Source organism: Sinocyclocheilus rhinocerous, unplaced genomic scaffold, assembly GCF_001515625.1.
Source record: "Sinocyclocheilus rhinocerous isolate Xijiao unplaced genomic scaffold, SAMN03320098_v1.1 scaffold192, whole genome shotgun sequence".
Classification (NCBI taxonomy): domain Eukaryota; kingdom Metazoa; phylum Chordata; class Actinopteri; order Cypriniformes; family Cyprinidae; genus Sinocyclocheilus; species Sinocyclocheilus rhinocerous.
The window spans coordinates 1,961,607-1,988,746 of NW_015627892.1; the positions used below are offsets into that span (position 1 = coordinate 1,961,607).

The window sequence follows — 27,140 nt, forward strand, 5'->3', positions numbered from 1 at the left end:
TTATATAATTAATATTTAAACACAATAACACCATGTCTTAAAACATAAATTGGAAAATAATAATAATTTTCTTTCTTCGACTTCTGATAGATGAACTTGTCAGGGAACTTTCTGGTCATTTTAAATTTTTTTATTTTATTTTATTTTAAAACAAAAAACATTCTACAAACAACTTTGCAACAGCAAACATTTTACATTCATAAACGAGCAAACAATTGTCTAAGGGGGAAAAAAAAGATACAAAACTTCTACTCTACTTCACTGAGAAAATGAAGCGTAGAATGAGCGAGCACTGAGGCATGCGTCTGTGTTAGAGGCGTCAAGGCAGGAACAACGTGGAGTCAATATAAAACTAAAAAAAAATATGTATAAAATCCTCTGAAAACACAGAGAAATAGATGGCACTGAACTGCTCAGAGGTAAAAACTCCTGCATCTACATTTGAAGAGACACTCAATATTAAATTCAGTGCAAAAATATTAAAGATGTAAAGAAAAGGCTGTGAAGATGTGGGGAAAAAAAAGGTCCCTTGAAATCGATGCAGGTTTTTTTTCTCTTGCTATTCAACTCTATGTCAATAGGTGGCAGTGCCTGCACTGTACGACAACTCTACAATTTAAGAATTACACAGGGAAGGCAGGGGGAGCCATTTTGTTCTGATCTAATTTCAGCTTTCGAACTCCCAACAAGTCGGTTTAAAAAGTAAAGCTGATGTCAGATATGTTCTAAAAATATATTTCATACACCAATACAGCTACATAGCTATACAGCCGAGTCAGATGTCACAGTTCATTTACAGCTACGTAAATGAATTAAGAGGCCCTGTTTATTTAGATAACAACTTGTTCATTTTAATTTCAATTTGTTCCTTCGGTTCAGTTTTTAGGCAGCACTTCATTACGCTATGCTCTTAGGGCTTGCATAAATATAAATCTATTAGTTTTGTTTAATAAAATTTTTGACAACTATGTACATACTAGACAAAACGTAACTGAACTGTAAGTAGTTTCTGGGTGAGCATAAATTTCCTTCATCTTTTAACTATTTAAAAACACGTACCTGTGCACTACCGCATATAAAAACAAGAACAGCGAGCAGAAGTTTGAAATGCCTCCTTATCCTCGATATTAATTCAATCTGTGGAAGCAGATACAAGCGTCCAAGAGATACTGACCCTGGTACTCTTTCAAGCTTTTCTTTAGCTTTTCAGAACATGAACGACTAAATTCGCTGGGAACAAAAAAAAATCCACAGCGAAGGACACGTTTTGTGATTCATATAACAAGAAATGATGTGTCAGTAGTAAGCGACACACTTGGGCTAAATGCAGAAATGTCTTCTTAGCTACTGAAAAACTACAGGAAGATGGCATTAATCTGCTTGTGAAACGTCTGGAAGGATTTGTCTGGTGAACATCTGTCATGATAAATGCTTCAGGAACACTTACTGTAGGTGAATATTGGTAACAGGTATAAATAATACGTAATTACACAAAATAAATACATCACTTGTTTAAATATAAATAAGGAAAACGGAACAGGCAAGAAAGGCAGAGAAGGTTGAAAAACATCTCGTCCTTGCACCAAACAGATGAAGAAAGGTCAATTGTGGAGAATAAAAAAAAATATTAGAAATCACCTTTCACAGACTGGCATAATTCAGGGGCAGCATATTCTGTAACAACCGAAGAAAAATTCACGTTCTGAACGTCACATGAAACCCTAAACTGCTGACATGCGTCTGAAATCCCAAACTCATTCTGAACCAAGTACTAAACTCATTGAAGCATATTTGTTCATTTGTAACCGAGTTCATTAACAAGGTTTGGTAGCTAAGAACAGAAGTGATTCACGGCAGAAATATGACTACATGTATTGTGAAGCTTGTGCCTGTCAGTATGAACACGTAAGGCACAGAATTAAATACACTTGTTTTAGTTTGAACATTTGGCGTAACCAAAGGTTTAATGACATCTATACGTAGGCTTTGGACCATCCTGTAGTTTAAAAGCCTGAGGCCAGTGCATCAAGTAACATTACTACAATGCACGGTTTAGAGGGAACACAGCGCCCTCTGCTGCTAGCCAGTGTAAATCCTCAAAAAAAGGTCCAGTGTTGGCTTCTAAACCGAACTTGGGCACTACAGAGAGGTGATTCTCCAATGTCTCCGTAACGGGACATCAAGTTTATGCCATGAGACCAACAGACCCACTGAGGAGAAATCAAAGCAAATCTACACCTCTGTTATTTCGTTTTTTACTCAACAAATATCTTGCAGTCTTTAAGAGACGTTACTCATATTTGTAGTAGCCTCGTTCAACAGCCTTGGAGGTGATGTGTTCTGCTGAATACCGCTGATCCAGGTCTAGCAGAGCCTGTAGTAATGTGTTGATGTTTGCCCGCAGGCCCTCTTTTTGCATCCAAACCCGCAATAGGTCGTACACTTTGTCCATAGGCTGCTGCATTTCGGTCAGCTTGATGGCGTTGTCGCTCACGCCGATGCTGCGGAAAAACTTGTTGTGGTACCGCACATCCAGGGAGTCAAACAGGTCGAAACTCTTGCTTAGAGACTCCTCCTCACCTATTAAATCAGAGCAATGAGACTTCAGAACATGTATAATGGCCCTTTTGAATATGAACTTGAAAAGATCCAATTATTTTAATGAAAAGGGTGCGTTCTGTACTTATAATTAGGGTTAGGAATGATTAAAATACAGAATTAGTTTTACATTTATTTTCTTTATTCTAAACACTTCTGTTCAGAAGTTTGGGGTCAGTATGATTTTTAAAAAAACATTTTCAAGTAATTATTCAGCAAGGATGCATTAAACTAATCAAAACTCAAACTCAAGACATTTTAGTTAAGAGTTTTCTATTTCAAATAAATGCTATTCTTTTGAACCTTCTATTTAAGGAATCCTGAAAAAAATGTACCACAGTTTCTACAAAAATTAAGCAGCATAACTGTTTCCAACATTGATATTATTGTTTCCTAAGCACCAAATCAGCATATTCGAATGATTTCTGAAGGACCATGTGGCACTGAGGACTGGAGTGATAGCTGCTGTAAATTGTCGTAGGAATAAATAACATTTTAAAATATATTAAAATAGAAACCTGTTATTTGAAATTGTAATAATATTTCACAATAAAATAGTTTTTACTGTATTTTTGATTAAATAAATGCAGCCTTGGTGAGCAAAAGAGACTTACTTCATTTTTTAAAAATCTGACTGACCCAAAACATCTTATTTTTATTTGTATCCTTTTAAAAATTTCTTTCAGTTCCATTTTTGGTTTTTGAACATTTGCACTCTTCAGAAAAACAGAAAGAAAAAAAAAAGAAGAGACAATATATCTTTCTATTGCACTATTTATCTTTTTATAGTTAATTAATCTTACAAATGAGTCTAAACTCACAAACTGAAACATTGTGATGTCTGCTGATGTCTGAATTAACCTCTGACCCGGTTATTGAACTGCTAAAGTCACATTTACTCAATATAAATCAAGAATATTCTCCAAATACTGTGTCTGAGAGAATATCTTACCAAGTACAGGAACAAGTCTTCTGGGAGGACCATCATCCTACATAAAAAAAAATAAAAAATCTGATTTAGCAATGTTGTGAAATTAGTAAAATTTAGGAAATAAAGGTTTCTGCTTGGGAACAAGGATTTTTCCACACATTTGAAGGCACTATCTTGTGGTTTCACTGCATTTTGATCTAAAAAGATCGTAGTTCTTACTAACCCCTGCCCATGGCTCTGTAACCATCTCTGCCTGTCTTGGGGCTGGGGGACTCGATTGTGGCGATTCCTTGTTGTAGACTGCAGGAGGGAGGGGAGATAGACTGGTTTGGGAAGAGCTGGTAGTGTTTGGCAAGCTGTCGCCCAATCCCCGGTCCTCATCCTCCACTGGTATGCTCTTGGTGCATGTTTCCTGTGTTTCTTGCGTCAACAAGGGGCGGGACTCTGGGCGTTGCCCCTCTTCCCTCTCTAATCCAGCATTGCGGCTGTTCTCTTGTTCCTCTTCTGATCTTGGGAGCTTATCCTAAGTGATGTCAAGAAGAACAACAACTTATTAAAACTATAAGTTAAAGTAAATAATTTAATTTAAAAAAAAAAGTAAATTATTTTTAATTATATAATTTAATTAATATTTAAAATATTAACTATTATTTTAAATTGTTTTAATGTAGTTTATTTGCAGCATCAAAATAATATTAAGAATAATATTCATCTAATGACTCAAAATAATGTTTAAAAAGCCAACAAGCACTTACAATAGGAATTTTCACTTCTTCCAAATCATCAGCAGGGCCTGAAATAAAGTTAACAGCAATTATGTCCATAAAACGCATGTAATTTAAAGCAGTTTCAATAAAATAAAATTAGATTTTCCACTCTGCATAATACTATGAATGCATTAAATGTTGTACAATATACTTTAAATGATACAGATATAACTGCTGCTGCAATGTTATTCAATACAAGGAATAAAAAAGGATTTTTAACATACTGCTTAGTTGACGTTGACGTCTCTTATAGAGGAAAATTATTCCAAGCGGGATGAATATCAGCAGAAATAAAATTGGTATAACAATCGCTGAAAAAGAAAAGAAGATTAAATATTTCCTTGATTCACTGCACGATGCAGTGTAATTAAGGTCATGGTTGAGTCACTTATTTTATCAATTTAATGTGCCCCTATTATGCCATTTCCAATATTGCCTTTCATGCAGTGTGTAATATAGCTGTCCGAAAATGCACGATAAATAAAGTTATTGTCTCCCAAAATAAAGTATCGACTCTGTACAGCCTAAACGAGTCGTTAGTAATTCAAATCCCACTTCCGTGACGGCTACACGTAACACATTTGCATAATTCCTGTCTATGTTCTACGTTGGCCGGCCGCAAACAGACCGCTTCTCTAATCTTGGAGAGTTCAACGTGGGATTCACAAAACGCTTGCTCTTGAAAGATGGCTCAAGTAGTACCCTGTTTATTTGGACCAGCTGGCTCCACTGAATCACAACCTGTAAGTATGATAAATAATAGATGTTTATATTTTCTATTGAGGGTTCAAAATATGGAACTATGGCAATGGGCGTATCGTTTCCGACACGCACTGTAAGCGGTAGACCAATCACAACAGACTGGGCCATCTGACCAATCAGAGCATTGTAGGCTCACGGAAAGGAAGGTTATAGAGAGACTGAATCTAAGAACTGCTTCGAATGAATTATTTGAGAATCGCTGGAAAATGAGGTGATATAAAATGCATATTTTGAGAAAACTAAAGGATTTTTTGACCTTGCATGCATGTAATCCTATTGTAGGAGCCTCCCAAAACAATATTAGGAACCTTAAAAATGGCATAATAGGTTAAGTTAATTTTGGACTTTTGTACACTTGCCTTACCTATAGTATTAGTGTTATTTGATGCCGAAGGATTGTCCGTTGGACCTTCTGTCGGAGGAGAGTTTCGCCTCCTGCACTTCGTATTGGATGTCGCAGTGCAATGGCTCACTTCTTCCTCATCAGCTTTGCACCTGCAAAACCACAGTCAAAAATATGCTTTTTAGAAAAGGTGTGAAGCCAAAGGCTTAAAATAGGAGTCTTAAAATGATCGTCATTATGAATAGCACAGTAATAGCCTCAGGGGTTAAAGGTGGAGAGGGTGAATCAGTGGGAAAGGGATCGGACTCATTGGATGTGGTGATCTAAAGCAGAGGCTGGGGCTAAAAGGTTAAGAGAATAGAAGGTGGGAGTGTCAGATCTGTCTGCTTTCATCTGGGTGTTGTGCTGCAGAACAGAGGTCAAATGGGAAGAGCATGTTCCAGAGGAAATGAGAAACTCACTTGGCACATTTCTTGCACACTTCACATGGCTCGTCCAGCAGGCAGAAGGTACCGGGTTTGCATTCACACTTTGTGTTGCTTGTGCTGGTGCATTCTGCAACCACGATCTGATCTGTAAAGGGAGGAAGAGAAGGATGAAGAAATCAGAACAAGTGGGAGAGAAGCAATGGACCTAATGGTTTTTGCCTCAGCAAACAGTCCAAATGCATGGGACAATTATGTCTCTGAATGGTGACCTGAGTGTGGGTCCAGATTTGAGTTCAGATTCAGAGAGAATGATTCAGTGTCTATCGGTTACAGCTAACATCTGCCTCGGATAACAGCTGGAATAGAAACACTTGACAGACGTGTGTTAAAGTCTTAAAGGGGTCATATGATGCTGCTAAAAAGAACATTATTTTGTGTATTTGGTGCTGAAGGGTGAACTGAATGATTGCATCAATCCAGATTCATGAGAAGAGAATTCAAGAGAATAATCCAGCTAGATTCAAAAGCTGTAATGCACCTTTGAAGGGTTAAATTAATTATTTAAATGTCAGATAAACCCAGATCCTGATCCAGATTTAATCCACATTTAGATGAAATAATACAATGTATATATTTGAAAACTAATATCTGCCTCAGCAGACAGTAGAAATGCACCTCTGCAGGGTAAAATAAAATAGTTAAATTTTTGATAAATCCAGATCCTCCTGATCCAGATTCAATCCAAATTTAGACAAAAAAAATGAATCAATGTTTAAACGAATGACTGGATGAATGTTCAATCAACACAGATTCAGTTTCAGTCCAGAATTACATTTACATTTAGTACATCTAATGTCTGCCTCAGAGTACAGCTGAACTGCATGGAAAGTCTTAATCAACACACCCTCGTGACTCAGCAGGCAAAGGACTAACCTGGGAGTGATTAATTGCGCAAAATAGATACCGAACAAGATGCCACATGATACAGGCACGCCCTGCATCATCCTAAAACACACGCATGCACACAAACCTGAACAAGAGACACAAAGGTGCGCATAAACTAGAGGATAGATCAGTCATTCATACACACACAAATGGCTAGTGAAAGAACACAGGAGTAGGGCCACACCCAGGACGTGTAACATTAGGAGATCAGATTCCCAGGAGCGAGGCGTCCAGCACAGGAAACACTAGACTCAGCTCTATTCATGGGGCCTGCTTATGTCCCCGTCCTCTTGAGAATCCTATGGGAGGCTTAACGGGCGAGCGAGATTTTGTTTATACGAATATGTAGTGTTTACAACTGAGTTTGGATCTGAACAAGCAGCAGGGTCTTGTGGGAAAGAGTGTTTAGGTCAATCAATGACTTAATAAACGGTGAATGTGGCTGTCCAATCAAAATAAACAGCAGTTTAATGGATGGCTTTGACTTCATAGCTTATTATATCATCTCAGAAATGTTGTTTTGTTTTTACTAATTTCTGTTTTTCGACAGCAGATTCAGAGGTTAATTGTTTGTCCAGTAGTCACCGGTGATGGGCATGCCAAGGAAGGACCATGTGTGTTCCATCATTCGAGATGTATAAATGTTACATTCCTGAGTGCTCTGCTTCTCTAAAGAGTCAGAGCAGACTACAGATGGCTGTCTACTGGAAAACTCAACAATCAATTACAAAAGCAGAAGGTGGAGATTTCTGTATCTCCAAGTGCCAGTCACAGACCTGACTCAAACACTTACTTTAAACAACTCTAAGAGGAAGATCTGGCTTTGCCTTTTACAAACATCTAATTGTGATATTGACTCAAACTCAGGGGTAAATGGCTAGTTTGGAGTGGAAAGTAGAGAACATTACCTCTGTGGCACTGGCTGCACTGCAGACACTGCTCCATGCCTGTGGGGTGTTCGGCATACGTGCCCTTCTCACATGGAGAGCAAATGCCCTTCTCCTGGTCCCTGCTACACTTCTCTTTCACATAAGTGCCTGTGAATAGAAAAAACAATGTGTTAAAGAAAAGATTTCATGAAAGACATTAGATCATAAGATATGGCATTTGGAGAGAAAAGTAGAATGGGAATCAGTTCTTATTTAGAATCAAACTCATTTAAAATAACTGTATTATTAAGACCACAGAACGCAACATTTTGCCAAAGATTGTTCTTGGTATATATGCTGACACCAATGATCTAGTATTAAAATATTAATTAGCATTACTCTAGGGCTGTCGCGATTCGTCGATTTTATTCGACTATTCGATTTTTAAAAATCCTCGACTTCATTTTGCTCGCGTCGACTAATCGGCAAAATACCGGAAGTGGCGCATTTCACGGACGAGAATCCATAAAACACATTATTAGTCTGTTTTCCAAGGCTGCATGATATATTAAACCCATTTAAAAATCTTAATTAAGCATAATTGTGAATTCACAAATGCTACGATTTAATTAAATAATTATATGTGATGCAGTTCTAATACAGTATATGCGCTTTAATTATTTACATGCGTGTAGCTTAAGTACGTGCGTTACACAGCGGCTCCGTTCACATTAGCTCCACAGGAACTGTTATCATTTACATGTGTGCAGTGTCTCAAACTCCATCTCTGCATGTTGTTGTGCGTTTGTGTTTATTATAACGTTCATCTGGGAATGCAACGTGCGCCATTTCATCAGATTTGGATAGAATTCCCTCAATAGAAAGGTAAATAATTTATAAATCCACGCAAACTCAGGAGAATACATCGCAGTTTCAAAATAAAATCTCAAACCCTCACTCTGAGTTTACACGTTTTGATGTCCACATATTCTTTTAATTACAGTGGCTATAGCATTTCTGTCCTAAAGAAATGGCCAAATATTAAAGATTAAGTGGACATTTGAATGAAATGGTGCTTGGTAAATATTAAACAAGTATCAGATCAGGCAGCAATGTGTAAAAATAATCATCAGGCTGTTGGCGCCCTCTGCACAGGCCTTTGTTGTAATGCGTAATGTACATTAGCTCTATTGTTTATAACACATTATGTATTTTAACAGTTTTGTTCAATTACATTTTTCTCCTAAATAAATTCTGGTAAATACTTCTTTAAAAGGTTTTAAAAACTTTTTAAAAAATTATTTTTATTATTAGTAGACTAGAACACGTGGATATGTTGTCATTCTTACACTATAATACTTTACTTTGATTTCAGTGATTTGGACTATGAGACACTTGCTTCTTGCACTCTATGTTGCACTTTACCTTTGCTTTAAAAAAAGGATTTCAAAGAAATTTGTAAAATTAAAAAGTAAATTTGTAGATTTTTTTGTGGGAAATTTATCGTTTAGATTAATCGATAAATTAGTCGATAGATTAATCGAAATAAAAATAGTCGTTAGTGGCAGCCCTACATTATTCCTATGAAAAATGTACCTAAGAATAAGTAAATTTTAAGTAACCCCCTTTTTTTTTTCAACAAGACCACAGAATGCAACATTTAGTCAAAGAATGCAATTTTGAGTCCTGTTTAAACTGCATGCCTCCTTTTCGTCATATTGAAATGTCTTTTAAAATGTTTTTTTTTTTTTCTTGGTACATATTCTGACACCAATTATCTAGTAATAAATTATTAATTAGCATTTCTCATATGAAAAATGTACAATAAGTAAATTTTAAGTAATTTTTTTCAAGAATGTATTTTTGTCTATTAAGTGCCAATATGTTTCATAAAATAAATGTACATTTATAAATACATTTATGCCATTATGTTTCACAAAATTAGCTCGTTTTATATTAAACATTAAATTCTCTCATTATATCATTTGTATCATTATATCATTACATTCCCAATACTATATTTCCAAACTCTATATTTTGTGTTTAATTCCCATCAGGCAGTTTGGTGATTTAAGCTGCTCTTCATGGGTGCTTCATGTTTGCAGAGAGCGAAACACATGCAGGCCTCCATTCCTGTCATCTTGGATATCTAAACACCAAGTCCAGGCCTACAAACACCTCGTTTAGCACAAGCCTTACAATATCTCTCAAGAGACCGCAGCTCTATGATGAACCAGAGTTTTACAAATGAGAATGCTGAGTTTAAGGCTAATGAAGACTGTTCTAAAATAACCATTTTGTTATTTTCATCAGAGAATAATACTCTTAATAGCAACACTGACAGATGTTTGTCAGCACCTCATCAAAAAAGCCTGGAAAGCCATTTTAAACATCTTGAAAACCAGTGTATGCTTTAATTTACTGCTTTGAGCGAGTCGAGTCATTTGTGTTTACAATACTGGCCTTCACAAGGGAAGTTCTCACGGTTTGACAGGAACTTCAGAGATGGATCTTCACTGCAACTTACCGGCTTCACAGTTCTTGCAGCAGAAGCCATTGTGAGGGTACTCCTGGTTCTCCACGCAGATAATCTGTCTTGCTGTGCGGTTCTGGAGGTCTCCTGCAAGCCCAAGCTCTGCCGCTCCATGAGCCACATGAATCAAAGCAATGATAATAGGGACCTGGAGAACGGGGGAAAAACAAAATGAGATTTTTCTATATGCATTCATGATGACTTACAATTCATGTATCATCCCAGTGGGTACTTGGAAAGATTTTGGTTTTACTTTGTTAAATCTGTAAAAAATAAATTATGACTTAAATATTCAAAATAAAAATATAATTACTATTTTAGAAAATATCAGGATTAGGTTTGTCAGTAGATTAATTGTGATTAATTATCATATTTAATGCATTTTGTAAACTGATGCATTCAGCTACTTCAGTTGAACTAAAATAAGATAAAAAATAAAATAAAATAAAATAATAAATGACTGTCGTAAACACTTAAGACAGCAGATGTCTTTACTCTTCTTCTTATTAACATTATTACAAATATCACAGGAATAAAGCCGGCAAATGACTGTTAAATGTCTCATCTGGATTTCATTCATAAAATAATTTGTTGTTGCCGTTGGTGTAAATGAATAGGTATTTAAACTTTACTTATGGGGCTGCGGGGGTACACAAGACAAAAAAAAAAAAGGCTGGGAAGAACAGTAGATAAGAGGTTTCTTCCAGAGAAATACCAGTTTTGTACTTTCACACGGCTGCAGAGTTGTGCTCTCTTACACACATTTAGCCTTTCTTTCTCAGTTCCAGAGGCAAACAGAGAGGTATTCTGAGTTCTCATAGCTGACCTTGTGTGAGCAATCTAGCATTTAATTCAAACCATCTGATGTGCACATCTGCAGAGCGAAGCAAATGAACAGAGCAGGAGAGAGTCTTTTCCTGGACCAGAACCAAACAACCTACCCTGACAAAACTCTTAAGTGTTCTATGGGATCCATGGAAATACCAGTAAACGTTTAAAAAACAATTTCTCAAATGGTGGGAAGAAAGTATACTCTGACAAGGTCACAGACAACAGTGCAAAACAATGCTAAATGCAAATAAAAAGCAACTAATCCTATGATTATACATATTTAGGACAGCAAAATAAACAGGCATGTCAACTTTTAAAGGGGAGAACAAAACAAGTCCAATAAAATGTGTAGTTGATGTCAAAAGGCACACAAATAAACTCACCAGTAATTAATCTGTCATTTGGACAAGATTCTTTTGATTCATTCGTTTAATTAACTATTAAAAAAACCTCATAAACTCAAGTTACCAATTTGAATCAGTCTGTTGAATCCTTCACGGAATAAACTCACTGAATCCATCAGTGTTGGTTACTGAATCAATTTGACTCATTTGTTGCTACTTTTTTGCACTTTGAGAAATTTCAATCAGTATCATTGTTACAATGAAAGGCTTACTGTCCATATGACAATGTATATTTAAAACTGCACGTGTACAACAGATATTTTAATAAACATGTATTATGCTACCCTGTACCAAAACTGCATGGTAATATTAAACTCTTAAAGGTACAGTAGCAAAAACAGCCTGTTGATTTGGAACATGGTCTGTGGAAAAGGATAATGTAGAACTAAATTATGACTGTTTTGGTGCAAGAAACCTTGACTAATATTATATGTGGACTTTGGGGGGGGCGGGGGCTACAAAAGCGCTTCTTTTTAACATTAATACGGTACTATAAACAAATGTCCCCGATGCTGGTCAATGGCCAGTCAGTTCGGTATCTCCGTCTTTTTGTCTCAGAGGATAATGGGAAATGTAGGCCGTTAGATGGAGCCGGTGGTGTCGAGTTGCTGGTGAGGTGTATGGCGGTGGTGTTGTGTGTCTGGGAGAATGTGGGTCATTTGAAGTGGTGGCTCTAAAGTGTGTTGTTTAGCCGTAAATGAGGCCTTCTCATTGTGACATGCTGAAAGGAGGGAGAAGAAAGAAGGGGTGCCTCAGGGACCGAGTAAAGTGCTCGTCTGAAGTAGAAGACCCCTACTCCCTATGCACAGTCCATACAGAGCTACTGTTGACTCCCTCACACACACACACATCTCTGTCTGCTCAAAACGACCCCCAAATATCTCTTATTTTCTCTCATTTGACTCACTCACACACAGGCATACACACACAAAGAAAGAATGAAAAGCAACCACCCTATCACACTCATTTTCCTCTTATACACACACATATAAAGAAGAACCCTTGCCTCTAGTTCTCTCTATCTGCCACACACATTGGCTTTCTTTGAACATATCTGTTAGACACTCATTCACCATATGGATGTGCTCTGACACACACACACACACACACACACACACACACCTCTTTTATCTTGAACACTTTGCATTTAACTGAAACCTCACGGCTCTATCTAGAGAGTAGGGTTGTGCTGCTTTTCTCAGTAGTAAGACATAAGTCATTTAAAAGTGCTAATTCGCATCACAGAGTAAATAAAATGAATGGTAAAATTAAATGGTAAACCTGTAAAATCAAAACTTGATGAACAAACTCTAATGGGGTGTAATCTTTTAGGATATTGTTTTTTATTTATCATAATATTTTAATATATAAATCGCCTCTGTTATGATTGGCTAATCATTGTTTACCAATATTGATGAATTCTGAAATATGGTTGTTCACGTTAATATGCTCATTATTAATATGCAGGATGTGACTTAATCATGCTGATTTCTGAACGATTTGTTTTTGTAGCTGTGTTCGCAAAAGAATAATGCACTGCATACTGTATACTAGAGCCCGACCGATATATAATTTTGCCGATATTATCGGCCGATATGAGCCTGTCGCCGATATATCAGTATCGGCGAATATGCCGCCGATATGAACATTTTTTTTACAGAACATATAACACAGATAAAATGCTTGAAATGGTGTAATTACTTAGTTTGTCCAGCAGAGCGCGCTCCATTGTTTGCTACTGGCGACCTGGATGAAACTTTTTAAAGTCTATGGAAAACCATTGAAACTTTGAACGGCCATATCTCCGTAATGGCGCGGCGAATCCGCACCAAATTCGGGGGATCCCTTCAGCTCGAGGAACCCTCTCGAACGCGAATCGAGTGTATGTCTAGAGGCCCGCTTTTGAATGTGACCACCGCGTCGATAGCCCCCGGGGTTCGGGAGTTATGGGTGGTTAAATTCTAATATCGGTATCGGTATCGGCCTCAAAAAAACCCATATCGGTCGGGCTCTACTGTATACTATGTGTAAAATTGTAAATAATATAATACTAATTCTAATAGTAGCATGCTGCATTGTTGTTTCAAAAGACGATGCTGAACATTTAAAAAAATAGCATTTTTAAAAGCCTTTTTGAAATAAAAGACAATTTGAATAATGAGTCAATAAAAATTACTTTCATCATAATGACATTGTTTTTGAAAGAAGTTACTTATGCTCACTAAGGTTGTATTTATTTGATCAAAAAAGTAAAAAAATGTGCAGCAAAATTGTGAAATAGCCCTATTATTACAACTTAAAAATATATTACTTTTTTTTTTTTTATATTTTAAATAATTTACTCCAGTGATGTCAATGCTGAATTTTCAGAAGCCATTAATCCAGTCTTTAGTGGCAAACTATCCAACAAAAATCATTCTAATATGCTTATTATGTGGTCAATAAACATTTCTTTTAAATTATTTCATTTATTGGAAAGAGTCATACTTTTTTATTTTCGGATGAATAAAAAGTTCAATAGCATTTATTTGAAATAGAAATCTTTTATAATGTCTTTGCTGTTACTTTAGATCAATTGAATGCATTCTCTTATTGTATTAATTTCTTTAAAAAAAATGATATATACAGTGGGTACGGAAAGTATTCAGACCCCCTTAAATTTTTCACTCTTTGTTATATTGCAGCCATTTGCTAAAATCATTTAAGTTAATTTTTTTTCCTCATTAATGTACACACAGCACCCCATATTGACAGAAAAACACAGAATTGTTGACATTTTTGCAGATTTATTAAAAAGCACTGTGGGACACACTATCGCAGGGATTATACACTACACATTTTTGAAATTCTTCTGAGCATTCTATGCATGCAAAAAATTGCATGCTGCATACTACATAGCAAAAGTAATATGGTAGCATTCTATTCTGTAGCCTTTGATTCCATGTGCCTTTCAATGTTTAGTCAATAAGTTAAGCTACATTGCTGGTGACAAACTGCAACAGCAAAACTTCAGATGTTGACAATGTAATATTATGTACTAATATTTGTAGAATAGCAACTGGGTTGCCAAAACAGAAGAGCAATCAGAGAAGACATTCCACAGAGGAGAAAAGCAGAATGCTACTTGTAAACTAGTATCAAATAGAGCCGAACAGCTGCATTAAGACACCACAGAGGACCAGGGGTATTAGAAAATACGGTGATACGTGCTATAGTGTGCAACACAACCAGTAAAACGAAGTTCTCAACAACTACTGCATTGTCAAACCGCAGATTTGAATGCTAATTCATCTTTAATAGCTGAAATATCACAACTGCCACAGTAAATCAACTCAAAAACAGAGCAGAGACTCTATTCGGGGTTGGAGATGCAATGTTTGGAACTCGGAGGAGGGTACAATGGTCTTCTTATTGGAAGACGGATTGAGTATATCTGCCTTGAGGGGAACCAAGATGCCATTGAGTGTCCACACAGACAGTAAAACCTCTCGAGACAATGAAATAAGTGCGGGCGAACCGAACGCATGTGTGAGAGTTTCTTGAGCGAGTATGTGTGTGTGTTGGGGGGTGGGGGGTTAGTCTGAGACAAACTTTGGCTACAGTGGAGCTCTCTGGATATCAGCCATGCCTTGTTGTTCTAAGGGAGTTTCCTGGATTGAGCAGCGCTGTCGAGCCACACTCTCTCCGCACTCACGTCAGACTTTCCACAGACGTTCACATGCACACACACGCACAATCGCACCATTTAGACGCAGCCGTCGGGAGGTGGGGTCAGAGAGCGACAGCTATGGAGTGCTGGAGGAATTTGAAAAGAAAAGGAGAAGAGGGACAGATACAATAGATGGAGTGTGAGAAGCCGAGAAGTGGTGCAAAACGTAGGGCAGGCACATGCGAGTTTGGGAAGGCATGGCATAGAGGAATGACGAGTGAAAGAAGAGAGATTCCTGACTCCGAATGGACACACTGAAACCATTCAGATGAGGGGAACATTAAAAGTCACACTAATGAGCTACAGTACTCGCTCTTTTACACCCAAACACACACACCGCAAAGACTGAATTTTCCCAGATGGGATGAAGGTACAGGGTGAAACACACGTATCAGTTGCTGCAGCCTGAAAAATTAGTTGCTGCATTAATGTCCGACACCTGTTCTGGCCCCCTTGGCACATGCAAACCCATCTGGGTCAAAGTTCGCTGATCTGCCAATGACATCACCCACCAATGACAGTGGAGCCTGTCTGACAGACGTCTATGCCAAGCGCTCGTTAAAAAGCAGTCAAACTTTTTCCTGACTGTGTTTGTGTGTGCGAATGCTATGGAAACTTTACGTCTCCATGGCGACACGTCTGCCTCTGATCCCAGAACAGGTGGCCTTTTTTTCTTTGGAGAGGCACGGATAGGGAGGCTGTGGGGGCAGTGACATCACTTCCTGTGTCTGCACATTCCAGATCTGGTGAATCACTGGATTCCAGAGTGGCACTAGAACTAACTTGTCAGCTTTCTTGCTGACAGCTCATAGTGAAACTATTAGCAAACAAGAAACAATGGACGTCATGACATGGCTTGCTGGGATAAAAAAAAAATTGTTTTGATGCGCTTCTGCAATTATAGCCACACCTTTTGAAGATTTTAGTAAAAAAAAAAAAAAAAACAGTGACTTCCTGATGCCTCAAAACAATCTTATTTTAAAAAAAAATTCTGCTGGTCTACATTCATTTTCATTGGCCCTGACACAAACTACAAATGTAATCATTTTATGAATATTAACTGTATAAATTGTATTATTATTAAAATTTTGTTGTTATACTAATTTATAATTTCTAATTTTAATATTATTTATAATTATACACAAACATGTTTTTTTTTTCATCAAATATTACGTTTTCTTTATGAAGACAGGTGGAAAGTTTTTATACATTTCTTTAATTTGGGAGTTTTCAGGAAGACAGCAATAAAATAGAAATTGATGCCATGCATAGCAAAACAATATTAATGAATGTACATGATAAGATACCATGATAAATAAAAATAATAAAAAATAATAAAATAAAATAAAATAAAATACAGCACTGACGATATGGTGCAAGTCACATTTTCATCAACCAGCCAGAACTCACTTACATTGGCCTTGTTTTTGAGCCCTGTTATTAGCCCTTAGTAAAAAGAAATTAAAATGAATAAAACTGTCAGATGATGTACTTACAAAATATATAACTTACATTACATTACTTACATTTATCTAAAGTTTTGTTTGCTTCACTGGATTTTGTGATGCAAACATCCAGAAGACATTAGCGCCCAAATTCAGACAATTTAGTAAAAACTACAATCCAATCCGGTCTCAATAATTACACAAAAAGACAGATCTTACGCTAATAATTGTAACTCAAACATTGTTTAGAAAACTAATCTCATCTGAAAAAAGCTTTTGTGGACCGGTGGTCTGGCTTTTATTAGCTAGCGCTGCTAAAAGTGAACTATTGTCTCCATTATCAGTGCTTCAAGACTATCCCGATAAACCGCTGGTGAACCATGACAAAAGCGTCTCAGTAGCGGAGGGATGCGGGTCACCCACTAGGCATGACCAGTTAGAACTAAGATAAGACCAGAACAAATTCAACGCAAACTGGCTTCCTGCTTTCCCAGGCAATTCATTTATACAGGAGGAAACGGCAGTGAAATCTGGTTCAAACTATTGTCTCCATTATCAGTGCTTCAAGACTATCCCGATAAACAGCTTTTGAATGACAAAAGCGTCTCAGTAGCGGAGGGATGCGGGTCACCCACTAGGCATGACCAGTTAGAACTAAGATAAGACCAGAACAAATTCAACGCAAACTGGCTTCCTGCTTTCCCAGGCAATTCATTTATACAGGAGGAAACGGCAGTGAAATCTGGTTCAGACTTCAAGGTCTCCACTCGCTTCAAATCGAACTTGTGCATTTCAGTTATCTCACAGAACATCCTTCACAAATAAATGAGAAGGAAACACTCACACGCAGACATTCACAGCATCCAGACAGCGAGCGGTAGGGTTTGGCCTGTAATAGGTGGTCAGGACATAGACCAACATGGTAACCTTAACCTCCTAGATGAGAGTCCTCCAAACCCACAATCACTTTGCTCTGGCAGCTCACCAGCGTGGCGCGTTCGGAATGGAGAAGACGCCCTTTCCCTTCTGTCTGAGTGAATAATTGTTGAATATGCAAGGAATGACTGGTGAAGATGATATGGAAGCAAGATGCAGTTCAACTAAATAGCAGTATCCCAAATATCAGAATGGAAGTTGACAGCATTTTCAAGTGATAGAGCTGGAAAAGAGACATAAACAAGAAGTCTTACCCATAATTAAAAGAAAAACAGGTTGACCCTAAAACATGGTGGCTCCACATAGGCACTATTCTACATCTATATTACTGAATGAAAGGCAGAGAAAGAATGAATGAGTTTTGCTTGACTGGCTAACCTCCAAGTAAACGTAACCGAGAGCGGTGGTCACAAAAGAGCTCATGAATGAACCGGTTAATGCCAGTGGCGGCATGCAATAAACAACCAGCATACAACAGTTCAAAGTAGCCTTTGGCCTGAATGAAGGCGCTAAGTGTGCTGGCTTCCTTTGCTACAGTTAAACAATCGAGTTTACAATGCTCGCTGCCAGCTCTAAACTATTAGACAAGAACATGAAATCTTCATTGTTTAAAAGTGCCTGTTTCCACATGTGGACAGGCAGCTGTACGTCTCTCTATCTCTGTATCTCTTTCATACACACACAGACACTCACTTCTGGCACAATCTTGGCTAGTTGACAATAGGGTCTCACAGGTTTTATTTTTTGGAGTTACAGTACGATAAGGCCGTCAGTCATTCACGTTTGCCGCATCTGTGTACGTGTTCAATTAGGGCTACATCCGTACTACATGCTGTACAGTGCATTTCTTTATGTATAATGATTGGAATTGACGGACAGGCAGGAGTTTCCCCCCGTACTTAACAGATGATTTCTATCAGAGCTGTCGGTTAAGGGACGGCACACCATTTTTCATTATTTCCAGTGGTCCGGAACAGGAGCCTCATGGAATCATGTGCCTCACATTAACCGCAGATTACAGTCTTTTACGCATTATACTGACAGGATGCACATGATAAACATTCTGCACAAGGATACAGGCTCATCGAGAGAGAATGATTGATAGGGAAAGATTTGTTTTATTTTGTATTTTGTATTTTTTTTCCCATGATTTTTGATAAATATAAAGTTTAAAAGAACAGCATTTATTTCATATAGAAACCGTTTGTTATCTTTACTGTCATATACTGCAGAATAAAAACACACACACATATACATATATATATATATATACACATATACATATATAAAATTTACATATATTACTCATTTTGTACGGACATGTACTGATCTCAAATACTGACATTTTCATATCAAATCTGTGTACTAACCAAGGGGGAAAATTAAGATCAGATGAGCGAGGTTTCACCTTTGTATTAAGTTTACGGGAATGAGATCACAAACACACAAAGCTCTGCAACATAGCAAAATTGCTTTCAAAACATTGCATACTTTAGTGAGGCCACAGCTGCCCTTTTGATGTAATATGACAGTCACACACATACTGAAACTTGTGAACTCTACATAAACCACAGATCAAGTGAAGGCACACATACATACACACACACGCACACACTAGCATCTTGGGTATATACGAGCGTGTGAAAATCTGTAAATGGCTCCTCTCGGGGAACACAGGAAACAGTCAGACAATGTGGAGGCTTCATTTGGAGTTCAGCTTCATGCTGGGCCACAGAAAAACACACACAGACAGTCTTTAATGGGAGTTCTATGAGTTTTTGGCGACAACACGCTGCACAATTATTTACCAAGCATCTAATCCTTCAAATAAACCAATCTATTGGTTCCTAAAAGTGTTAACATCAAGTTTCACAACTATTCCAGTTATATCACAACCCCAAACCACATACTGAATGACAGAATGACCCACACATTCTGAAACCTCCATCCCAACAAGTGTGATTTCTCAGTCCCGTGGAGGTGATGAGGGGGGTTTTGAGCGAGCCCTCAGCCTGAGTGATCAGGCGGGCGGCCTGCTGTCCTTAGTGTGCGTGGGAGGATATTAATAGCCCCAGAAAGCCACGACAGCACAGTCTTCCACATTTCAGATTTCCTGTGGCTTTTCTGTCTTCTGTTAATAAAGAGTGCAGTGAATAGCGACCAGACAGGACTGTCCTAATCGCTTTCCTTTAGAAAGAGGAAGAGAGGGTGAGAGAGACAGACAGACAAAGACAATGAAAGCAAAAAAGGATAAAAAAAAAAAGAAAAAAAAAAAGTGATTTACAGTGCACTTCCTGTGTAAAACCACATCTGCGGTTCTGCACAATATACGAGGTACAACCGGTGAGATAAAGAGACAAAGTTCACACCACCATTATAGTTTGTTTGGGAACTTGAAGTCTACAAGAAAAGACTAAAAATGGGTCCATCCACATTAAAATGTCTGACTAACAGTTTAACTTCCAATTCACATTCCTTATATTCTTCCCAAACAAACTTTATGTCTTTAAATACCCTAGATAGCATGCTTTATGTCTCACATTACTGGTTTGGGCCCCCACAAGCAGAACATCTGAACTTATTTAATAAAGTTACATTAGATTTACCTAAAGTGTGACGCATTTTCTTTTTTTGGCAAGCAGTGTAACTTCATTTGGTGGGACAAACTAGATAAAATGCCACAGAACGAGACAGAAAAGTTGAATCCTAACAACAGCCAGAGTAAAATAACCTCTACCCATCCCTGCCAAATTTAATTAGCATTAAATATTTCCATTTCTTCACAGCTCTTTCCATGGAAACCTCAGGAGGTAAATAGCTTGAATATGCATCACAGATCAAAGTCTCATCCAATGAAAAGCTTTAAAGCCTGGATGACTCAGTGACTCTTCTCGTCGACAACCCCACTGATTATCAAAAACAGGTCGAACAAGTTTCAAAAGGTCTTTATTGGTGGTTACAATCACCTTTGCTCGTCAAGTAGTTAATCTTTAAACTACTGTATTGTTATCAAAGGAAAAGATGCATCAATTTCAATTCATCAGCAATAATACAAACAACCTGGCATAAACAACCCGTTTTTTTTTTTTTTTTTACTTATCTGAGACAATATCAGTAGAGTGGTATATAAATTGTGTAAGATGGCATTTTAAGCTTGAAGAACATATTCCCATGACATTAGGCCAACGCCACGCTGGGTTGCCTCACTCATTAGCTAGCCTCAGCTCAGTAAGCTCACATCAGACAGAGGCTTTGTGCTGAATGCCTTTCCCATCACTCACACAAGCAGGAGGTTCAGTGCCGGACGCTGTTTTTTTTACGCTGAATGCATTCTTTGACCTATTCAAGGTGAACATTAATTCAGGCATGTGCAAATGCCAGACTAAAGTAATTTTAGAGATGTAAGGTTATATATATATTGTATATATCCAGCAGTCTCTTGATACATATCAGCCAAAAATATATTTTAATAAATACATAACATTTATAAAGTTTACAGAAATATATTTGATGAAGGTTAAAAACTAAATAAAAAATAAAATAAAATATAAAATAAAATACATAGATACATAGTGATACATAGGTTACATACATTGGTTTAGCATAAGCCTCTAACCAGAATACCTGAGGAATATCAATTAGAGCCCGACCGATATGGGTTTTTTGGGGGCCGATGCCGATACCGATATTAGGGAGTAATGGTGATCAAACACTTATAATGATGTGACAAACATAAGCCTATGTAATGGAGGCAGGGCATTTAACAATTTAACAATAAACCTTATTTATTCATTCAAGTGAGTCTGACATCAGTGCACTTAACAGTAAACTTCACTTCACTTATTGTGAATAACTTGAATAACACAAATAGAACAATATATATATATAACGTGAATTAAGAAATTAAACAAGGTAACTGTGTAGGGCAAGCAAGCTACTGCCAAACAAACCAACAGAGGTTTATGCAGGAAGCACCGCTTTTCCAAATGTAAACATCTAAAACGAATAAATAATAATAATAATGAATAATATTTTTTCACGAACTCTGTGTTATGTATTTTCTGGTAATCCAATGAACATGCAGGACATTCGTATTTAAATCGTCTTTTTGCAGTTTAATATTCACAGACACAGTTTATATATATATATATATATAATATATACACATATATGTACTGACCTGTTTTTTATTTATTCATCAAAAATAAGACAAATGCCATGAAATTCCGCGTTATACAGTAAATTCCGTTTTTATGACTGGATTCCGCGATTCCGTCCATCATATCATCATGCAAAACAATGAATTAGAATAATTGTAATGTGACGATCAAATATAGGTGCGGGTGGGTGACGGGCAGATAATTTGAAGCAGCGGACTCGGGTGAAGTTTGAGCTCATCTGCGCATCTCTACACTACACTGACCTGGGTCCAATAGCAAACAATGGAGCGCGCTCTGCTGGACAAACTAAGTAATTTCACCATTCAGAAGCATTTAATCTGCGTTATATGTTCTGTAAAAAAAAAAAAGTTCATATCGGCGGCATATTCGCCGATACCGATATATCGGCAACAGGCTCATATCGGCCGATAATATCGGCTAAACGATATATCGGTCGGGCTCTAATATCAATATAGTGTTATCATTAAGTGCATTAGTCTATTTATAGAAACCTAAACAGTTGCTCTTTGCTCCCTGACATCAATAGCAAGATAAGATTTAACAGGAACACTCCCATCCACACGGCAAATGCACATGGAAAACATCTACAAGGTGTGACCAAGCTACAAAATGACACTATCCATCGCTTAAGTGAGACATAACACCCTCATCTAATTTCCTACACTCAAGCACACACCCTAATTCAAGCGTGTTTGCCACAGTGGCAGGTTACCCAATCTGTGATTCACCTGTGGATTCATGGGAGGAGAAAACATAAGAATAAAAGAGCAAGTGGGTGTTGTTTTCAAGGAGGAAGGATGGCCAATGACTGTTCAATTTTAAGTCAAACTGATGGGTAATTATTGTTTGAAGACACTGGATAGGGGGTACATGTGAACACACACAGGAACACGCACGTCTGGTTTACTATCCTTGTGGGGACTCTCCATAGGCGTAATGGTTTTTATACTGTACAAACTGTATATTCTATCGCCCTACACCTAAACCTACCCCTCACTGAAAACTTTCTGTATTTTTACATTCTCAAAAAAAACTAATTCTCTATGATTTATAAGCTTGTTTCCCCATGGGGACCTCAATTTAGGTCCCCACAGTGACACGAGTCCCCATGAGTTGGTGTGTATTATTCAGGTTTAAGTCCCCACTGGAATAGAAAAACATGCGTGCGCGCACACACACACACACACACACACAGAAATGCACACTATTAGCGTTTTAACTGGAGTCAATGGGGGTTGAATAGAAGGGTAGCTGAATAGCAGGCACATTGTAATATATGTAACACATCTCTCGTTCAGTCACTGAATCTGGGTGCAGTGACCTGTAAGGTGTGGCCACCTTAGAAATAAATGAAACACTGACAGATGCCTCACCTTTCCTGGGAAGAGCTAAATGGCAAAAGAAACAAGCCTAACCACAAACCCACATGCTATCAAGGTGCTTTCATTTTGACTGCAGATAATATTTCATTTTGTCTCCCACTACTTGAACTTTTTAAAGCCACACGACTTTAATGTCAGAAGGAGGATGAATAAGCTGAAAATGTTGCACATGATTTTATGACTCACGAAAATGTATGATCTCCCTACTTAAATGGATTTTATTAACATTAAGTTTTAGGTTAACATTTATATGAATGTCTATATCTTAGGTCACGTAACCACCAAGTATTTCACCATTTTTAAACAAGTTTTTGCCTCACTTATTAATTTTAAATTGTCAATAAACGGTCATTAATGGTCAATAAGCCATTTTATTGGCTTATTGACTTATTTGGCTTTTATTAATTGAGAGACTACAGAATATTTGCACTTTTAAAATCTTAAATATTTTAAAATATTTTTTTAAATATACAAAAACTAAAATATAAAATAAACAAAAATATATTATATTTTTAAAATATAATATAATATATTTTTTAAAATAGATTTTGTAAAAAGTATAACAATTATTAAAGAATTAGCAAAATGCTCTTTAAAATCATTTTTGATGATTCTGATGACATGTCAAATTGCATGAAAGTCAATGTCCTAAAGCATTTAATTTCTACTTTCATGTGAAACAAATTTCCCTCGAGACAAATAAAGTTTAAGCAGCAGCACCACATCTACTACTTGTATCAATATGAGTTTAGCCTAAAATCATTGTGCAAAAAATAATCTCAATTAATATAAACCAAAAAACATAAAATATACAAAAACATTTTTTATATATACAAAAAATATTTTAGTAAGCTCCATGCATACTAATTATAAAAGAAAAAAGGGAAAAAAATGGCGAGTTCCCTGAAGCATTTCATGTCAACTACTCATCAACATAACAACATCCTTATATAATAGCCGTAAAGCTTGAGTGCAGGATAAATGTGCTTCTCATCTCAGTATAAACACTTCTGGACCTTGTTGATTGTGGGTAATCTACAGCATAGACTGACAGATATGGTACGATTTCCAAAACACACACAGGCTCCCCCACATCCACATCATTCTGATTACTCTGATAATGAGCGTTGCATTTAATTGCAACATACAGTCTTCCCTCTTCCTGTCTCCTCGTAAATGTGGATTCTACAAACATCTGACGGTGGAAAGTGGCTTTATAAGGCTCCTAACGAGCAGCGGGATGTCGACTCCGCTCTGGAGTCTTTCTTGTGGATCCCGAGGTATATAGCACATGTCCTGTTTAGATTTCAGAGCCGCTCGGAGAGATACCATGCACACTTCCTGTCCATGCCCACACCCTAGAGAGCATACTCCGATAACATCGAAGAAGTGTGAGAGGGTAAAAAAAAAAAAGTCAAGATGGGGAGAGAGGGAGAGAGAAATCTGTGCACAAAGTGAAAAGAAACAGTATATATCTTTTTATGTTCCTAAGAAATCCCAAGCACAACAGAAAGAAAGTGGAAAGACTTCGGGTTCGGGGACCCCTGCTTCAATTGTATGTAAAATGTTTGTGACTCTGGGTGGAAAAAGTATACAAAGATCTGATTCCTGTCACTGCCATCTTTGTGGACAGGAAGTTTACAGTGGGAGCTGTACGCCTCCGTCCACCCCCCTCCCCATCTGCTCTCACTGGCCCAGGAATGTTTGAGCTATGCAGACTGGCAAGGATGAGCTATCTTCATCTAGTAACCAGCCAACCAGAGCAGACCCATAACTTAGCAAAGTTTACAGCATGCATAAACAGTCGCGTTGCAAACAATCTCTGCCCTGTCATTTCAATAAACAAACATGGGCTTCAAAGTAGGGTAGTTTACCTAGGGTTCATGAGAATGAGAGGCTGTTGAGGTAACAGTCAAGGTTACTAGTTAAGATGGCCATCATTCCCTTTGATGATTTCATTATCTAATTTACTAATTAACTACTGATTAAATGCGCCAATTGCTTCTTTATACGAGTATATAAATACATAATACATGCATTTACACAAAATACACTTAAGTTCAATGCAACAACTAACCTGTGTTTTTCAATATGCTGCTTTATGGGAACGGTGTGATTTTAAGTTAAACATACACAGTGTGAGCCGAGTGTGGCTCTGAACTCAAGGGAAAGTTTTAAAGGCGAGTCTCGGCATTCAGTCGGTGAAGCGTTTTTATAGTGCCACTTTTGGCAAAGCAGAGCTGGAAAAACCAACAGAAGGGCAGTGAATGGCTCTTTCAATGTGGAATAAACTTAACACTGGCACTACTCTTAGAAAACTCTCACAAGGCAAGGTTCATAAGAGAAGAGAAGACTGGGAACTGCTTTACTAGCTGAAATTTTCAATAATTGGTTCAACTGATATTTTTAACCAATACTTCCACTGTTCAAACCAATATGTCACTATTTGGTGGGCCTATAAAAACAGCACTCAAAAACAGTATTCAAAAAAGTTGATTATTTAATAATAATAGCCATTGATTCTTAAGTGAATATCATGCATCTTATCAAATACGCATTTGAAATAAATGAAAATAAATTCCAATTAATTTGAAATAAATAAAAATATTACTACTATTTCTAATAATAAGCAATATAATTATTATTAATTATAAAATATTTATAATGCATATTTTTATTGTTGTAGCCTAATGATCATTTAGTTATTATTGTGTCAAAAATCAGAAATGAAAAATAAAATAAAATCTGTTGCATATCAGTTCTCTGTACCAAAACCTATACAAAGCTAACATATCAAAGCAATATTGTTTAATCTCTGTAGTTTATCATTATTTTTTATTTTTTTGAAACACCACACATTATGGCTGTGTCTCAAAACCTACCTAGACAACACTTTTTGATATCTTGGGTGCACTGAATAGCCAAAAATGTTGCCTAGGTAGGCAGATCACTTGAGACAGTCTACAAGCCTTACTACTACAATGACGCTCAAAACTACACATGACTTGTATTACCCATCAAGTGTGTATTAAAGGTTTTCTGATATTAGTCATGAAATCAAAACTCAATATAAAAACATAACACTATGTAAATATTTAAGCTTTCTGAACGCTGAACCAGAATAAAATACCAGCGGCCAGTTCAGTTTGACGATGTTCATTATCACTATCCACTTTCATATTTGTGATAATAGGCTACAAGCCTTTCACATCAAATTAAAACTGTTAAAAAAAGACTGAATTTACTGAAATGATGTTAAAGAAAACCAAGGGCACATTTAGAATAAAATACACCTGATATGCATCGAAAAGTCTGATAAAGCAACGCATAATCATAGAAAATGTCTTAGTAACATTCAAAGCGTAATGACCGATCACACAAGGAATTCATTTACATGTTTGCTACAAATACAGAATAATGGTGAGCCAACAATGAAATAATCCAATACTCTGAAAAATATACACTGTTTAACCAAACTACCCCCAGCAAAACCCGAGAGATTTCTTACCATGACTTTCATCGTTGTGGATTTATCCATCCTGTAAAGGATGGCGTGTTTTCCCGACTTTTCCAACTACTTGTTGATTCTTTTACCCTCCGGAAACAATGTTTTCAGAACAAACTATTAAAAAACAAGTGACAACCCAAATCAACGTACATCCAATGTTTGACGGTCTGTCAGAACCGAATCATTTTCGGCTGCTTTCTCGTGGAAACGCGGTTGGTGTAATGCGACGCTTCTCTCTGATCTTATTGTCAAGATGAAAAAGTTAGACGGAGTTCGGTGACGTCGCGTGACGTCACGCTCCCTGGCCAATCAGAGTGAAGAAATCTCGACTAATGAAAGAGCTGTGATTTGTAGGTTACTGTATTACTACTGGCTCATTCCAATTCAATTCGGTACCTTTTAAGCAGTGGTGTATAAAGAACCTGAAAGCCATTACTCAAGTAAAAGTACACAGATATCTTACCAGAAAATGACTTTGGTAGAAGTTAAAGTCACCGTTTAGAATATTACTTGAGTAAAAGTCTTAAAGTATGTGATATTTATTGTACTTAAGTACGAAAAGTATTTT

The 27,140-nt window shown here is 37.0% G+C and overlaps 1 protein-coding gene across 1 annotated transcript; it reads right to left on the reverse strand.

Moving 5' to 3' along the window:
* Nucleotides 1-127: 127 nt before the first annotated feature.
* LOC107736896 (tumor necrosis factor receptor superfamily member 16-like) lies at nucleotides 128-26,795 on the reverse strand. The gene is made up of 10 exons (XM_016548285.1): nucleotides 26,573-26,795; nucleotides 10,171-10,324; nucleotides 7,683-7,811; nucleotides 5,863-5,974; nucleotides 5,423-5,553; nucleotides 4,521-4,607; nucleotides 4,285-4,322; nucleotides 3,753-4,052; nucleotides 3,551-3,587; nucleotides 128-2,580 (listed from the first exon to the last, which is right to left on the reverse strand). The coding sequence occupies exons 1-10, from the start codon at nucleotides 26,600-26,602 to the stop codon at nucleotides 2,291-2,293; spliced, it is 1,308 nt and encodes a 435-aa protein (XP_016403771.1). The 5' UTR covers nucleotides 26,603-26,795; the 3' UTR covers nucleotides 128-2,290.
* Nucleotides 26,796-27,140: the final 345 nt, after the last annotated feature.

What these genes read in the sequence shown, in the direction of transcription:
- LOC107736896 (XM_016548285.1), bottom strand. Translation starts at nt 26,602, where the DNA reads ATGGATAAATCCACAACGATGAAAGTCATG. An exon ending in AAATAACACTAATACTATAG is followed by an intron (nt 4,608 to 5,422) that starts GTAAGGCAAGTG and finishes TTTCTTTTTCAG; the next exon opens with CGATTGTTATACCAATTTTA. An exon ending in TTACAGAGCCATGGGCAGGG is followed by an intron (nt 3,588 to 3,752) that starts GTTAGTAAGAAC and finishes TTTTTTATGTAG; the next exon opens with GATGATGGTCCTCCCAGAAG.